The sequence below is a fragment of the Amphiura filiformis genome, chromosome 5 (assembly GCF_039555335.1).
Source record: "Amphiura filiformis chromosome 5, Afil_fr2py, whole genome shotgun sequence".
NCBI classification, from domain to species: domain Eukaryota; kingdom Metazoa; phylum Echinodermata; class Ophiuroidea; order Amphilepidida; family Amphiuridae; genus Amphiura; species Amphiura filiformis.
The window spans coordinates 25,865,733-25,882,654 of record NC_092632.1 but is presented as its reverse complement, the minus strand read 5'-3'; the positions used below and the strand labels follow the sequence as shown (position 1 = coordinate 25,882,654).

Sequence of the window (16,922 nt, the reverse complement as noted above, 5' to 3'; positions counted from 1 at the left end):
TGTGTACTTTCATAAAAGTTGTTGAAAGTACTCAACATTTTAAATCCGTACATGGCAAAATATTTAAATGTTAAAATGCAATGTTATCCTGCTAACCTGTTCATAAAACTTCTTTGCTAGAATGATTGATGAAGATGAAACATGTAAAATTTACATTTGGTAAATTTTGGTCTTAAATTGGCTTTAGTTAGATGCCCAGCTCACTATTGGCTCTCCTTGAAATACTCATACTTCATAAATAAGAACAAAATTGACAAGTTTAAATTTTCTATCACCATGATTACTGTAATAATCATTCTAACCACAAACAGTTTTTGTGGTGTCAAAAATTCAAATCAAATAGCACATGGTGGTTGGGATTCTGAGGCCCATAGTGTTGTTAGTCTCATAGAAAAGTTTGAGCTACGGTATAGGCCTAATTCTCCTGGACAAAACTGCTAATGTGTACAGTGTACCTATATTGGGGATCTGTGCTTGACCTACATAATTATATGGCTCTAAAATTAATCAAAAGACCTCATCAGTTCACATGATTTGGGTCTACTCCCTAGATCATGTGACCGGTCAACCAATGTCCCAGATAACTGAAGAAGAGTTTCATGGATGTGACTCAAAATTTTTGTGAGTAGAGACTTTGCTGGTGTGAATTAGTTTAACTTACATGTAATCTTCATTATATCCCATTTTGGTTTCTTTCATTTTTCCAGGTTATCTGTTGTGGGTCATCATTGCTATTGCCATTCTCATTATCGTAGTTGTGATTGTAGTCTTATTAGTTTGCATTGTCTGTAAGATGGGTAATCGCAAACGTGTAAGTCCCAGCCCTGAACCTGGTGGAACACCACATGCCATACATGCTGAAAAGGGAGAGGTTACACATCCCCATCAGCCTGCTGTACAACAAGGGTATGGTCAACCTGGATCCAGTCAAACTGGCTATGGTCAGTCTGGGTATGATCAACAAGGTGGGCAACAAAAACCAATGCCTTCTGCACCAGGCTATGACAGCCAACCACCAGGAGTGGTTCCAGAACATCACTTCTCAATAAGGCAGTTGTCGTCAAAAGTGAACTTGTAGATTTCTTTACCAAACTAAAGGACAGTTTTTAAGCTTTAAAATGACACCTCTTCCATTAATGTCGCATGTAGAATGGTGATTTTTGTGACAAATAAAGTTCAAATTTCTTTTTATTTTCTTTATTTTTCGGGGCACATTTTCTTTATTATCTTTAAATGTGTGTTTCTGACAACTGCCGTGTTTCGATGTGATGGGTCACATATAATGACATGCCAACTGTGTCATAAATTTATAAGTCAACATGTTTTGAACATTGATGTTTTTTCTTAGGGAGAATAACCATCAACAACTAGACATTAAATAATATTAGGCCTACAGTTTACCAACAGCTTGTTTTTTTTGCATTTTCGTTTTGGTATCCCAGTAAACACAAAAATGATGTTATGGTTTTGGTCAAAACTTTTGTAATAACACTTAAATGTTGGGTAATATAAAAGTCAGGAAAACATATTTAAATGTTTTTCTATGAAATAACACTATACTACTATCGCAAAATATTTTTGGTAAACATTTGTGCAAAATATTTTGTCAATGCTTAATAACATTATGTTAGAATGTTTTACAGCAAGTTTTCAATCATGTTTTCTCGATCTCATTGCAACATTTTATAATCTTTAACCCGACATTTAAACTTTTTCTGTAATAGTTTTGTGTTTGCTGGGATGACATGTTTTTTAGTTAAATTTAGTGTCAGAAAATTAACATGCCAGCTGTTAGACATGGCACAAATATACTGTTATAAAATAAGTACATACTACTGAATGTATTAGCATTTGTTCTCAGAATGTGTGATTTATATCATTATAAAAAAAAACTTGTTTGTGATTAGCATTTTAAGGGAGGATCCCTATTTCTAGATATTTTACCCACCATGCGCTGCAGCTGAAACACTTACTTAGTTTATATTGTGTTACTGTATTCGACCTAATTAATAGCATCCTGTTACGTGGGCACACGCCACGTCTGATTTTGTTCCATAGCACTATCGTTGCCCAGTTAGGTACTGATGACTGACTCTATCATACATACACTGGTGATGCAATAAATTGTATCAAGCAGATAATAATTAACAATTGCATAGTGTTATCATTTTTCATTTAATTAAAAACTAGAGCACTATGCAAATGTTCAGGGTGCCATAGAGCCATTGGTACCTATTGGGCACCAATAGGACCAAATTAGATGTTGTGCCTAAGTCATCTGAAGGTATGTTTTAATTAGTTTAATAATTATCATATTTGAGAGTCAAAACTGGACATTTTATATGTAATGTTGTAGTTCAAGAAAATAGCAAAACTAGCCTTAGATCAAATGTTTGCAACTCTGTGCCAAGATGTTTTATGCTGTGACTGAACTATATAGTATGTATATTAGTATCTACCTCGAGTCACCGACACTAGCTTTGAAGTTTAGCGTGTTCTGTGTTAATTTAGCTAAGCATTACTTGGTGTGTGTACATACTTTTATGCGTGCAATCAACGTGCCGCATATGTAAACGCAAGAAACTACGCTAAGCCAACACAGCACATGCTGAACTTCAAAGCTAGTACCGGTGACTTGAGGTAGATATACAGACTATAGCTGTGATTCTCTACAATTTTTATCCTAAAAGTGTATAAAGGAATGAAATTAGGTCGAATACAGTGATATTGATTGTGCAATATCATTATATATTAGTATATTGTAGGAAGAATCTATTTTGATAAAGAAGAGCTTTTTAGTTTGAAATTTAGTTTGTAAAGACAAGCAATATAAAGACAAGTTTTATTGTCTATATCTATGTAAACTTTTATATTATTGATTATTATTTATATCAGTTTATTATTTATATCAGTCTTTTGAGAGGTACAATAAATCAGTGTATTGCATAGTGTCTTGGAAGTACCCGGATACACAGATGATGTGCGCATGTGTACATTTGACTGATTGGTACTGGGTTAGATGAAATAAAGTCAAATTCAATTTATTTTTACCAAGTTAGTCTGATATAAATAATAATAATATTATTGAATGTTTTTTTTTTCATGTGATACTATTAGTTATCCCCTGTTTGTTCATGCAAAATGAAAAATATCACTGGATTGAGGTCGTATCACACAAGGACGCAGAGACAGGGGTAACAAATTTATCATTCAGTAGACATGAATTTACTATAGACCTAAACAAATAAATAAATAACACCACAACTCTAAAATAATCAAGTTTTACTCCAAACTCTCCCATGCATGCTTTTACAGTTTCCTGTCCTACCACTACTGCCTGACCATGCAATATGGCGCGCCATTGCCAACACACACACAAATTTAGTGTGTCCCGCAAGGCAGCGGGTAAATTGCCATCTTTACCGCATACGTGATCAGCACGGTTAAAATACTCACACAAGTATGCAGACCAGCTGGTTGCCTGTGCTAATTAATATGGCTATATATTGTACTGTCATTTATTAAAACTGAACGATACAGAATTATATTATTTGGCTATTAACCAATGAAATGTTGTTATTCATGTCTACTGAATGATAAAAGATTAAGAATATATTGCACTCGATAGAAAAATATTCTTGTATCACACTCAAAGACATTATTCAATATTTAATACTAGTATGTAAATATTTGTATAGAACAATTCTTTTAACTCATCTCAGCAGCTCACAGCAAGTCAAGGCAAAGACCTGATGAAGTATAAAACTTGCAAATTAGAATTATTATTAAATACTTAGATTAAGATTAAGAAGGTATATGTGTGATGTTATGTGTAGAATTAATCAAATTCTGTATGCCGATTTGAACATAAGTTTGAACTCTGTGTATAATTATTCTACTTACAAAAGAACATTCATATAGCAGCCACTTTTGCCAAAAAAAATGCATATAAATAGGTTTGACTACAAAAACGATTCTCTTCTAAATGCATCTACGCACAGTTTCCACCTTGATACACTCGAGTACATAGATATTTCCAAGCACAGCGAGTCTAGTATCTATGCAGTCTGTGATTATACTACATGGTTTAGTGCATAGCTTCATAAGAGCTGTGTGAGATCTAGTGGAAAATAGGATTCTGCGATTGGTTTTTGTCAAAACTTCAAGTGTTCCCTTCATCCAATCGGAAACTTTTTTTTATGTCGAATGAAAGCTAACACTTCCCCCCTAAAAACACCTTTTCCTCATTAGGTCAACAGATAACACAATTTAATGTTTATAGCAAATGTGAATGTGGTAAATCTGTTGAAAATGACCTATCCAAGTACATTTGTTGACCAAAATGTAGGTTTTAAAAGTCAAAACCTCAAGTGTTCCTTACAATATTTATCAAATTTTATGTCATTAAATGAAAGAGCGCACTTGCCCATATACTAGCTTTATTTCAATGAGCAATGGCCAATTCTCTTTAAATTGCAAATCTTGTGCAAAAAGTGATTATTTTCACCTGTTTTGTCATATGGTTGTAAATTCAATACTGTGACTTTGCTAAAGAGTGTTTACAAATCTTGGCAGCGTATATAGGTACACCATCCAGTGGGCACAATTTGACATCAATTCCACGTTGGCACATCAACTCATTAATCATCAACCCGATTTAAATTTCAAATCTGGTTGAAATTGTGTCATCTTCAATCAATCACCAACCTGTTTTCAACTACATTCCAATGTAAAGTTGACATTGGGTCAAGACATGGTCGAAATTGGTTAAAAATGCCAACAAACATCGACATCGATACAACATACAACATTGATTGGATGTCAATTTGATGTTCAATACAAATAGTTAACTTTAAAATCAGACCGTTATTTCAACCTGTTAATTCAACATTGATATCTCAACCCTATGTGGGTCACTGTGATACACATCTTAGTTTCAAGTATTCGAACCACTGGAGTAATTGTTTCGCTTTTGAAAACAAATGTATATTAATGTGAGTTGTGTTGTGTTTCTTGAATAAATTGGAGATAGCTACAAAATTAGATCATTGTCCTTATATTAAACAATTTGCAATTTTTTTGCCTAGAGAATTACATATTTTTTAACATATACATAAGGATGTGAGTCAGATTGTGACAAATAAATATTCAATTTATCAGTAAAAAAGTGGCAGATTTGATTTATGTATGGACATCCACATCCTTTTTTGTTTGTTTACAGCAATAATGACAAGTGTCAAAATGGTGCACTGTTGGTTTGAACTGGGCCTTTTTCAAAAAGTGTCCAACCTGTCAGGGGGGCACATCTTCCTTTGGACACCATCTGCATCTCACAAGTGTGGTATGACGCAGCCATATTTTACACATTTGGTGTAGTCGGGCCTCCCCATCTGACTTGTCTAGATCTGCCCCTGTTCAAACTACTTCATATTTCCCCCACTTTCAACACACATTTGCAACTGTTTAGAAAGAGAAATGGTATGGCCCAACATCATGATCACAGCACAAGCAAAGTGGCAGAATAATGCGAGTCCTTGAAGTCCATGCTTAAATGCAAAATAAGCAGCTTTTTAGTGAGATGGCTCATTAGTCTTAATGGTTTGATGAAATGAATACAATAATTAAACCTATCAGCAATGTTTCTTAGTCTGAATTACAGTAGAAGTATCAATTTCATGGGTATATTAGTTTGCACATTGCCAATGCTAAACATTTTGCAGGGATGTCAGATCCCAAGAAATTAACTATTACCTCCAAAATTGTCAAAATGCGAAAGTTTTGAATTTGTTGGGAATAATCTGGACCCCTTGCAAAATTCAAGAAATGAAATATCTTGTAAAATAAAGCCTGAATCAATAGAGAAGAACTAATATATTCATAGCACTAAACCTTATGGCATTTGGTAGGTCTATCCTGATATTTCTAGCCATGGGCACTTCCCTCGCCCTGTCCTCTGTTAGTAAACACGATTCATTGCCTATTATTTTGTCAATGGAACATGGCTGATTTCATGCCGCAATTCTCACATATTCAGAACTCCCAAAGCCAGCAATACCAGATTGGAAGCTATGAAACTAGATGATTTAGATCCCAAGTGACCGAAAAGTGAACCTTAAACTGGTAATGCACCATCGATTTCAAGATATACATACACAGGGCAGGGTTATACATACACAGGGCAGGGTTAAAACTTACAACCTGATGCTGTCAAGATGAATTTTGAATAAAATAAATACCATTTCAGCGCATCAATCGCCAAATTGCACATTTTTTGCTACCTAATTTGGTGGGTTTTTTTCTTCAGAAAATCTATATTCTCTCATCTTATTTTCATGCATCACCCATGCCTATTAGTTACGAAATAAAGGATAATGCAGTATCCTTTACACCCAAATAATGTGTCCGAGGCAGTAAAATCTTAAATAATGGGCGAGGCTCAGCCAAACCCATTATTATTTAAACGCTTTTACTACCGAGGACACATTTAGGTGTAAAGGATAATGCTGAACCCTTTATTTCTATTCTATTACCACAAAACAGTGTGATTTAAAGAGAAAGTATCAAACTATTGCCTAAATATTTTAGGTTGTTTAATTCTAGGCAGAGCGTGTATGCGTATTGCGGAAATATTGTAAGTGTAACCAAGCGTAATGCTATGCGTAGAATATGTTAAGGTGCTTGACCCATTATTGTGACCCATTATTTTGAATAATGGGTTGTGAGGGTAATAGAATAAGTGTATAACCAGTTGGTACACACATGCAAAATTCATACTGGTAATTATTTCACAGCCCAAACAATTTGATATTGATTAGTTATGAGTTAATTTATTCACATTTCAACTCTATACATATCACATAATATGATATTTGTGTCCCCATGTATTAAAAGAGAGCACATCAAAGGTATGTATAAACTTTTCTACTCAAAATTGTCTCCATATCGTTAAAATACATACTGATGTGACATGTTCTCTTTTCACATGACTGGGAAATTTTAAAATTTGGTTAAAATTTCTAATCAACTAAGGCTTAATTAATTTATAAAGTATTCAGTTCTTTAGTTCACATATAGGAATGTGTTTGGTGATCTGCGTCCTGGATTAGAGACAACATCAGGGGTAGCATCAGCAGCCATCTGGGCCCATACATCAGCTGGAGCCATATCTGGGTTAGATTGGAGGATGAGAGCAGCAGCACCTAATGAATGTAAACAAATAGATATAAAACAGAGTTAGCAATATTTGTTATTGTGTCCCAGAAACAGTGGCAAAGGTTTTTTCCAGAGGGGGAAACCAAGGGCAAAGTAACTTTCGGGGGGTGACATACAATATCATAATGACCAGCATCCCAATGGAGCAAGGGGAGGAGAGGAAGCAACATTTTTCACAACACAATGGGGAAGCTGCTCCCACAGCTATGCCACTGCTGTTCATAGAGCTCTAGTTTCATCTTTCCAACAATAATTCTAAACATTTATAATGCTTGGAATCTATACATTTTTCTATCAAATATCAAAGTTCTTTTCAAGTTCTGTGTGATTAGAGGAAGGGATGCATGGAATGAGTTATTAGAAACTGGATGTGCTAGGTGTGGCTTCAGACCCAACTATTGGTTGACCGCTGGCCCTGGCAAAACCGGCAATTTAAAGGCCCATTCAGTGATCCCAGCGAAAGTGTTAAAAATTAAAGTTGTGTATAATTTACTTCATAAGGTCATTAAAATAATCAATAAGAATAATTTTGAAATGAAAATAAAATGTGGCCAAAAACATCGAAAAACAGCAGTATTGAAAAAGTTGAAGCCCATTTAAATTTTACGTTAAGTAGAGAAAGTTACATTTTAATGTAAAATGTCCTATTTTTTCTTTAATATGGGGCTTTCGGCTTAACCACTAGCAGGCTATGTTGGTCATCTAATACTAACAAAGGTGCAGTAAACTGAATTTTGATGATTTTCATGATTTTCTGAATGAGCATATCACTTTAACCATCATTCTATTTTTGTCCCCTACATTCTTCCAATGTCCATTCTTGAGTCAACTTGGTGTTTGCAGCTTAAAATTGAACTATTTTGATTTCAGACCTTACAAGGCCTGCTTTTGACGCAATTGACTGGTGAGCTTGTATATGCCTGATAAAATATATAACATCATCAGTGTAAGGTATATTTTCAAACTTGTATCACAAGTATTTGAGAGCAGATATGTGAGCAGGGCAAGGAAATCCCAGCTGGTCTATGTTGCATTGGGGTGACACTGGAGGGGGTATCAGTTTCACTCTAGATACGTTGACAGGCTTTAGAAGTCCCACTGATGGTTTTAATAATGGTTTCAGAGTCTCTGAGACAAATTGCACAAGAATGAAGGCAGGGGAAGGCAAAGTATGTGTACATGTATCAACTTACCAGAGACATGTGGGCATGCCATGGAGGTTCCACTGATGGTGTTGGTTGCATCAGGTTCACCAATCCAAGCAGAAGTGATGTCTACACCTGGAGCAAAGATGTCTACACATTCACCATAGTTGGAGAAAGAAGCACGGGCATCACTGCTGTCAGTGGCACCAACGGTGATGGCCTGCATCAAATAAAATGATATTGAACATTAAGAAACAAGAGTAATAAGATTTAAAAAAAGGGATCCTGATACATGTAGATGTATGGTATTATGCAAGTACTCAACTTAATTAGTGCCCTTTCCATAATTAGCACTGAAGAACTTTTCTCAATATACATTTGTTTGAAACCCCATTTCAGTGTACTATTTTGCATACACTTTACATAAACTGAAATGAAATTACAGAAAAGCAATCTAGTCATCATGTTTTAATAGCTGTGATATAATATTCTACAGTTTACTTCTGTATCTTCACTGCAGCATTATTTTACATGGAACATGGTTCAGTTGACTTTCATATCACAGTACAGTAAATAATAAGCATCCCATAAATGCCTGGGGTTCTAATTGGGTTGAATACAGTAATCTGAGTCTTGAGCTTTGACTACTGTGGACAAAACATGGAGCATCGAGGTATCGATGCTGCACCCCCGTATGCAGGGTTAGTTCAGCCATAGGCATAGCATCAAGGGACATAAGAGGGAATATGCCCCAAATTGCCTTAAGGGAGGTGTAATGAGCGTGAACCTGGTTTGGATGCAGAGGGAGTGTGCCTATAACAGACACAGCCACCAGAAAAGGACCAGCTCAGATCGCGCGCCAAATAAGTTTGCAGTCCAGAAATTTCATTTTTTTCTCAGCCTTGCAAAAAATAGGCAGAGGTGGGAATCGAACCCGGGACCTCGGTGTTGTAAAACCTACTGCGTACCACTGAGCCAACTTACAATCAGCTATGAGAAGTTTGATAGTAATCCTTGATATTGCTGAATAGAATAAATCAATACTGATAGGTCTATTTATCTAATGTACGATGTTATTCAAATTGGCCTATAAACTAGGAATATAATGTGAAATGACTATCAATCGATCAATCAATCAAGTTGTCAAGTTATCAACAATCAATAATAAACCGACGTAGGCCTATCATGGAATATTACTAACTAGGCCTACTAACTAATATACCAAATAAATAAAATAAATAAATAAGTCAGTAAATAAATAAATAGGCATAGGCCTAAATAAATAAATAAATACATAATGCAGAATGCAGTTAGTATTTTAGTTGCAAAATTCCAAACATTCTATTCACACATTCTATTATAATTTTCTGCTATACACGCAAAGGACCTGTGCCTTTAATATGTCCGCGCCTAATCAATAATGAGTCTTTCACCATGCTCACACACCATGTTAAACTATTGTATCCCTGCAAGTATAGTACTGACCAAGTCCTAACACCTCAATGAAATGGATGCTATAACGTACCCAATCAAGCGAACATATCAAGGTCATATCAGGGCGTTATACAAAGAATGGTCAAAGGTCAACGTTTCCAAAGAAGTATAGTAATAGATGTAGACACAAGCTTTCGTGCGGGAAACATAAACACATAGTCGTCAGTCGTGTGGTTTTTATGAGATTTGATACGGCGCTGAAGTCTATTGGCTGTCCCAAAATCAGTACCAGACCCGGTTTCCAGACGGCAATGTGTGTTGTTACAAGGAATGCAAACTCATTTTATCAATGAGTGAACCACATAGAGGAATACGACATCTATCGTGAGCCAATCTGCATTCTGTTGCCTGCAAAAGCCGACGATCAGGTAAAATTTCTAAAAGCAGCGTGACTAGATATTTGCGTTAATTTCATGATACGTGTAAAACGCATTGAAAACGCCAAATTGCAGTCATAAAATATATAATATTAGTAAATCACCCAATCGAATGTTAACGTAGGTATGTGGAAAAGAACTGCAATAACAATAACAAACTATGTGCCCAAAGAGTTGTCTTTGGCATGTCGCTTTTTTGAAATATGACCAAAAATATCAAATTTTGGAAAAACGCCCCAAAATTTAAAACAAACACGAACCTTCCAAAATAAATATATATTTGCACTCGGCGGCCCAGTCACTACCTGCCGCTGTGATTTGGGGTAACTCATTGCTTCCCCTCTCCAGATACCGGAACTTCAAGGTCGCTCATACCCCAGCCCTTAAGCCCCCAAAGTTATTAATTACAACACATTTTAACATTCTTTTAAAGCTGCTATCACTGGGTTATAAGTTCCTTGGCTATCTGTGAATGTTGCTATCTAGGATAGCATGTGCATGTCCTAATGCTGTTTAGGCCTACTATGTAGGGGTGAGTTCTGACTTCCTGATGTGCTATAACTTGAATCGTTCATTCAATATAAAATTTAAGAAAGCCTAGAGATAATAGAAAATTTATGTTTTCCAAGAATGTTTTGGTCCTTTTCAAGTTTGTGCATTATTATTTTTACAAAATATGTATATGTGACATGACCTGCTCCATGGGGGCCAAATTAATTAAAGGAGGCTGTTTAGAAAACTGAGTTACTAATTATTACCTTATAAAAACATTAAGCTATCATAATCTGAAGGTGTCTGGCATACTTAGATCAAAGGTTTTGTGATGTGTATTTTCTTATGTATTTTATTCTTTTTACTCCATTTTTTTGCCTTTATCTCAATTTCAAATTTGCCGCTTTTGGCCCCCATGGACCAGATCATGTCACATTATGGTTTCAGTTTTTGATCTTACATTAGCAGCTCCGGCAGGAGAGTAGTTGCAAGCATTGGCATTGCTGTTACCAGCAGCAACAGATACGACAACTCCGGCATTGTGCATAGTATCGACGGCACGATCAATGGCAGATGAAGAGCCACCACCGAGGGACATAGAAGCAACAGCTGGACGTACACCATTGGTGGCTACCCAGTTCATTCCTATAGTATAAATAAGACAGATGAAAAATTCTTTGTCATTTTCATACACTTTTCGCCAGCCCATAGGGCTGGTATCTAATTCTGAGATGGGATTTGTGTACACTAAAGATTAGCTTAGATTATAGTCTTCTTCTATTGGTATGAATTATTTGTTTTACTTCTTGTTTTTGATGCCTGCTAATTCGATTTGCAAGGAAAAGAAAGTATGTTTTGCCGTTTCAACGAACGAAAACGATTGAGTAATGCCAAAGTTATGTTTGAATTAATTATGACTTAAAAAGTTATCATAGGTTAGACCTACACATATAAACATAAACTTGTTCAGCAATCAGCATATCCAAAAAATGACATGGTCAACAATTAGTAATTAGCGGGGAATGATCACTGGAACAAGGTCATATCAGTGGACTACTGAGCATAGCATGATGTTTGGTTGCCTGTGAGTGCATAATTGATATGTTGATAACGGAGTCTACTCCTATCCTGTATCGTTTTATGGATAAAATTGACTCAAAATGTTATTGATGATATTCTTGCTATCTTTAACAGAAAACACACAATGCAGACTATTACAGAATGGATAGGTAAGATGCCATGTCCATAGCTTTGCAGTAGTTTCGGACTAACAATCAACACATTCAAAAAATACAGTTTAAAAGTGAAGATTGTAGTGAATGATCAGTCCTTTATCATGTACTTGCCACTATCTACTTTATATAGTAAACTATACATTGCGAAATAATATAAAATCATTTTAAAATAAAATGTGCATGTAAGTTGAGTTTACATAGCGAATTAACTAACAACTGCAGTGTATTTTTTGATTTTAATAATAAGCATGGGTAAAAAGCAGTAAAGACAAAAAGACAGAACAATTTGGAGTAATATTAAAGAGTTGACAGGAGTTATATATAGGAGTTAATGTTTTTTGCTGTTTCAGTGTGCATGTTCTCACCATTGATGGTTTGGTGAACTGTCATGTAACATGGATGTAAGCGTGATCCTAAAAATGCCTTTCACGGTGACCCAAACTATTTACAAGACCTCTTCTGCATTGAGGCTGGCCTTCCTTTTAAAGGGAATTTTTATTAAAATTATGAAGTTAATATTTACAATCGAGTAAGCATGGTAAGTCTATCAGCTTTGTGTTTAGTTCCAAAACTATATTGATTTTATTAAAACACCAAAACTTGAATTTTGACAATTTCAAATAACATATTTTATGCTTAAAATGTGACATAATTAATTAATTAAGCATAATACATTATCAACAAAATCAACAAAATAATAATCAGAATTATGAGACCACTATTTTCAATCATTTGTAAGCATCACAAGGCAGCACATAATGTACTTACTACTTACATGATTTTATAAATAAAATCTTCATGGGCCTATCCTATCTATCAATTAGTCTTCAAGCTCTTGTTGTTAGTATTAATGACATTTACTTAATATTATTCTAAGGCATATTTGTGGCACATTGCAGCAACCATTTTTTGTATAAAAATGTAATAGCGTGGGTTAACAATTACAAATAGCATGCAAAAGAATGTTAGGCAATACCAAGATGTCACCATGTTGTTTAAAAACTGAAGTTTATCCAGTTAAAAGAAGCGATTTATGTTTCAACTTTTGTCATCATAAAGTGGACCATTTTGACAATTATTGCTACTGGTATTTCACCAAATTCCTGAGTTCTGTCATAATCAAAACTTGTACAGGGCTATTTTAAGTACTGAGCTAATATTAAACATGTGTGTATTCACTAAAAATCATATTGCCCTTAGGATTTTAAATTATGTTTTTATCAAAACTCTTCAGAACTGTTGGTCAATTGTTAAGGTTAGCAACTATTTTAAACTGTTGCAATTTGGTAGTTCAGGGGATCTTGCGAATGGCAGTGAGCTTTGGCAAAAATTGCATTGATCATTTCATACCGAGTGTGCAGAAGAATTCAAATATCACAGATATACTTTTGTAGGTGCTGTGGTTCTTGAGTTGTAAAGAAGGCTGAAACAACAGCACTTTTGTAAAATGTACAAAACTCATTAACAGCAATAAATCAAACAAGTATATGATTATTTTGTAGAATGAAGTTTTGCAAAACATCAAAGTTTTATTTTTTAATATATTGATTTAGATAATAAAAATTGATTTTTTTTTTTTTGCTTCGACCAACAATACATTGTGTACCCTTAAAGCTCTGTTGTTAATATCTACAACTTCAACTTCTAAAATAATTAGCTAAGTAGCTAAGTGTAGCAAAGTATACGAGGAGTAAACTTACCATCAACAACACCAGTGGTAGATCCAGATCCCAAACAGCTGAGCACACGGATACCATATGCCATACTGTTCTTGGCTACACCCCAGGTAGAGCCACTAGTGGTACCAGCGCAGTGAGTTCCATGTCCATTGCAGTCAACACCACCACCCTGTAATATGAGATGTAATAAGAGCAACTGTTATGGAGACATCCTTGCTAGTGAAAATCCTCTTGCTCTTTCCTTCTATCATTCTATGCTGGTGTTGGACAAGCTCATTGTGTTTAATTAAAAAAATCAAAGCTTGTAAAATTCTCTGTTGAAAGCTCCATGTTAGTGGATATCTTTTTACTAAAAGTATCATAATGAAATGCGATATACTTACAATTCCTCCAACAACATCATAGGCCATCTCACAACGTCCACCAACACCACCAAAGTCAACATGGTCTGGGCTGACACCGGTATCAATGACGTATACATTCACGCCAGTACCATCATCTAGGTGAAATAAGGATAACAATAATTATAATCAGTTTATAAGTAAATGCATTGACTCCATTAACTAACATTTTCTCTCTCTCTCAGCTACACCACTCGTCCCATCCAGAACCTTACTCTATTCGATTCACCTTCTTACATTGGTTCACAAAAACGTATAGTGGGCAGATAAGATGACATCTACGCTCTCCCTCATGCACACACATGTAAAGGAGTATAACCTTCCTATGCAAATCTGAGAAGGCTAAAGTGTGGGTACTAAGACCTTGATCCCAATTTGAGGGGAAGAATATTTAAAAAAGAGCTGTTTAATAGGAATCTGCATTTTCCTATCCCCATTTTACCTTTTAATTATTTGCCAAGGTGGTTGTCATCTCCAACTGCCCCCATGTGGCTACACCCCTGCACACACAAACCTTATTTTAAACCTTTCCTTCCTCTTAACTGGTTTACAATTAATTTTGTTTCCATGAAAAAGTAATAAGTGGACTGACAGTATATATTAAACCTCAAACTCATAGGTCAAGGTGCTATTTGACATAATTTTTGCTGAAATTGAATCACTAAATAACCACGATTCCCCGATTCCTCTTTTGATTTCTTCTCCCATCTTAACATTAAACCAAATATTCCGACTTACTATCTGAAGCATAGACTCCATCCAATGGGAGAGCTCTCTGATCTACACGGTCAAGACCCCAGGTAGCACCTTGTTGTACTCTCATCAAACCATCTTCTTCAACAAATAGGACATCTTTCAAGGCACGTACCTGTATTATAGTGAAATTAAAAAAACTTATTAGAAATGTTAAAGTCATGATGATTTGTTTTGTTAATAAATTTTTTAAAACATGAGTCTAATGACAGTTTACACAACTGTTCCAGTGTATAGCACTGGGATCTCACAAATGCTCATCTGTCTGGACAAAGTTCTTAACCCCAATATGCTTCATACTCATTTAATGACCTTTGACTTTATTGGGTACAAGAATTCTTACTCCACAACTTCTGGTCACATTTTGAAATATGACTGTTGAATAGAAGTCAGTGAATGCCCATGGAAATGTGAACACGGTGGTTCATGGTGCAGTATTATGGTCATCAAAAAGAAACAAGTGGAATCATTACCTTTTCTACAACCTGTGAGTCCATATCGACAGCCAACATGTTGAAAGCTTCAAACTTCTTCTGGACGCGGGCACGAACAGTGTTAAGACTGAAAGCGGCAGAGTTGATGCTAGCACCAGGCTGAAACAAAAGAAGCAGAAATAAAATTTGCAGTTTAATGAAAATATTTGAAGAGTTTTTCCAAATTATACTTTTTTAAAGAAAACTTGGTATAGAACACCGCAATGGCTGTGGCAGTATAGCTACTACACAGAATAAAGATGAATACACATATGATGTGCATATATATTTTTTGGGGGAAGGCTTTTAAGGCACAAGCCCCTGGGGTAAAAGTAGTGGAGGCAAAAAAGAAGGGGCGAGAAGCAGGGCAGCAGAATGAATTCTTAAAGAAAAAAGGCGGAAAGAATGTCACCATGGTCAAAAGGGTTTTGTAAAACAAATGGAACATTTACGAGTGGATATTCATACGTAGTGGTAGATAAAATGATTAAAGAGTTTAACTTCAACACTACACTATTTTTTCGCTCACCTGGAACGTTTTCACTAATTCGACTAGCGTCTTCAGCAGATGGTGATGCTGTGATGGTATCTTGTCTACGACGTCATTCTGTCAATCATATGACGTCATCAGTGAAGGTTATCCCGATCGTAGACAAGATACCATCACAGCATCACCATCTGCTGAAGACGCTAGTCGAATTAGTGAAAACGTTCCAGGTGAGCGAAAAATAGTGTAGTGTTGAAGTTAAACTCTTTAATCAAATGGAACATTCTTTCTTTTTGGTCGCTAGTGCCTATTATCCTTTTTTTGTTCTTCACTTTTTCAAACCATCGGAAAAAAATTGGGTCAACCTTTTCAGGCTGTTGAAGAAGGACCGGCAAAATTCACTTTTTCTCCAGCCCCCAGGGAGGAGTGGCCTGGGTACGCCACTGCACATCGTAAAGGATTCTTGAGTTACACCCACAGAATTCTCCTTCTCTAATTCTGTGGTTACATCAGCTATCTTACCTTTAGTGCAACAATGTATTTGCCTGGAATCCTTTCCTGAACCTTGTGCAGAGGAGCAATGGCTGTGGCAGCAGCCACTAAGCAAGCTAAGATGAACACACGCATGGTTATAGATCGTCAGTTTTCCTACTGAAATCAAAAGAGAGAAAAAAACATTATTGAGAAGAAAAACTTTAACTGAACTAAATACATATCAGTACAGAATCAAAGAAGTTTTTAGTTCAGTATCAACACGATCAAGAAATATGAAAACTTCTGGTTCAACAAGTTTTTCATGCACACAAATGGTGCTAATTTGTGGCAGAAGAAACAAGGCTACCAAAATAGAGTATCAGCACATCAATCAATGGACAGGCATGTCACCCTCCTTTAGATGTATCAACTAACTCTTAGATAGAGAAGTGGATGGATCCAATGCATAGCACATCATCATCATCGGTGTCTTTACCATGTTTATAGCCTGCCAGGTTTAAATGGTAGAAGAAATATTTGAAACAAGCTGAATATTGTTTCAAACAGCAAATTATAGTGTGTGTTTTTGCTGATGCAAATTACTAGTTAACGAGCATGTCTTACCTCGAGACCAGCTGAAGAGAAAGTGAGGACGATTGCTCCTTCATGATGCTTTATATACACTTCTCTTGGATGTACT

General features: G+C 35.6%; 2 protein-coding genes across 2 annotated transcripts in view; one reads left to right on the top strand and one right to left on the bottom strand.

Moving 5' to 3' along the window:
• LOC140152871 (uncharacterized) overlaps positions 1–2,878 on the top strand; it is a 41,013-nt gene extending 38,135 nt beyond the window's left edge. The window contains exon 28 of the mRNA XM_072175397.1: positions 708–2,878. Within this exon, the coding sequence (XP_072031498.1) occupies positions 708–1,078 (371 nt within the window). The 3' untranslated portion in view covers positions 1,079–2,878. The remainder of the gene's footprint in view (positions 1–707) is intronic.
• A 4,005-nt stretch (positions 2,879–6,883) lies between these two features.
• On the bottom strand, positions 6,884–16,922 carry LOC140152870 (aqualysin-1-like). Its single transcript, XM_072175396.1, has 9 exons — positions 16,847–16,922; positions 16,271–16,399; positions 15,262–15,381; positions 14,774–14,903; positions 14,018–14,133; positions 13,656–13,803; positions 11,181–11,365; positions 8,406–8,577; positions 6,884–7,199 (listed from the first exon to the last, which is right to left on the bottom strand). The coding sequence occupies exons 2-9, from the start codon at positions 16,373–16,375 to the stop codon at positions 7,060–7,062; spliced, it is 1,116 nt and encodes a 371-aa protein (XP_072031497.1). The 5' UTR covers positions 16,376–16,399; positions 16,847–16,922; the 3' UTR covers positions 6,884–7,059.

Excerpts from the sequence above, each read along its gene's own strand:
- LOC140152870 (XM_072175396.1), bottom strand. The coding sequence starts at position 16,375 with ATGCGTGTGTTCATCTTAGCTTGCTTAGTGGCTGCTGCCACAGCCATT. Across the intron at positions 11,366-13,655 it reads TACCACTGGTGTTGTTGATG|GAATGAACTGGGTAGCCACC; the intron begins GTAAGTTTACTC and ends TTTATACTATAG. Across the intron at positions 8,578-11,180 it reads CTCCTGCCGGAGCTGCTAAT|GCCATCACCGTTGGTGCCAC; the intron begins GTAAGATCAAAA and ends TATTTGATGCAG.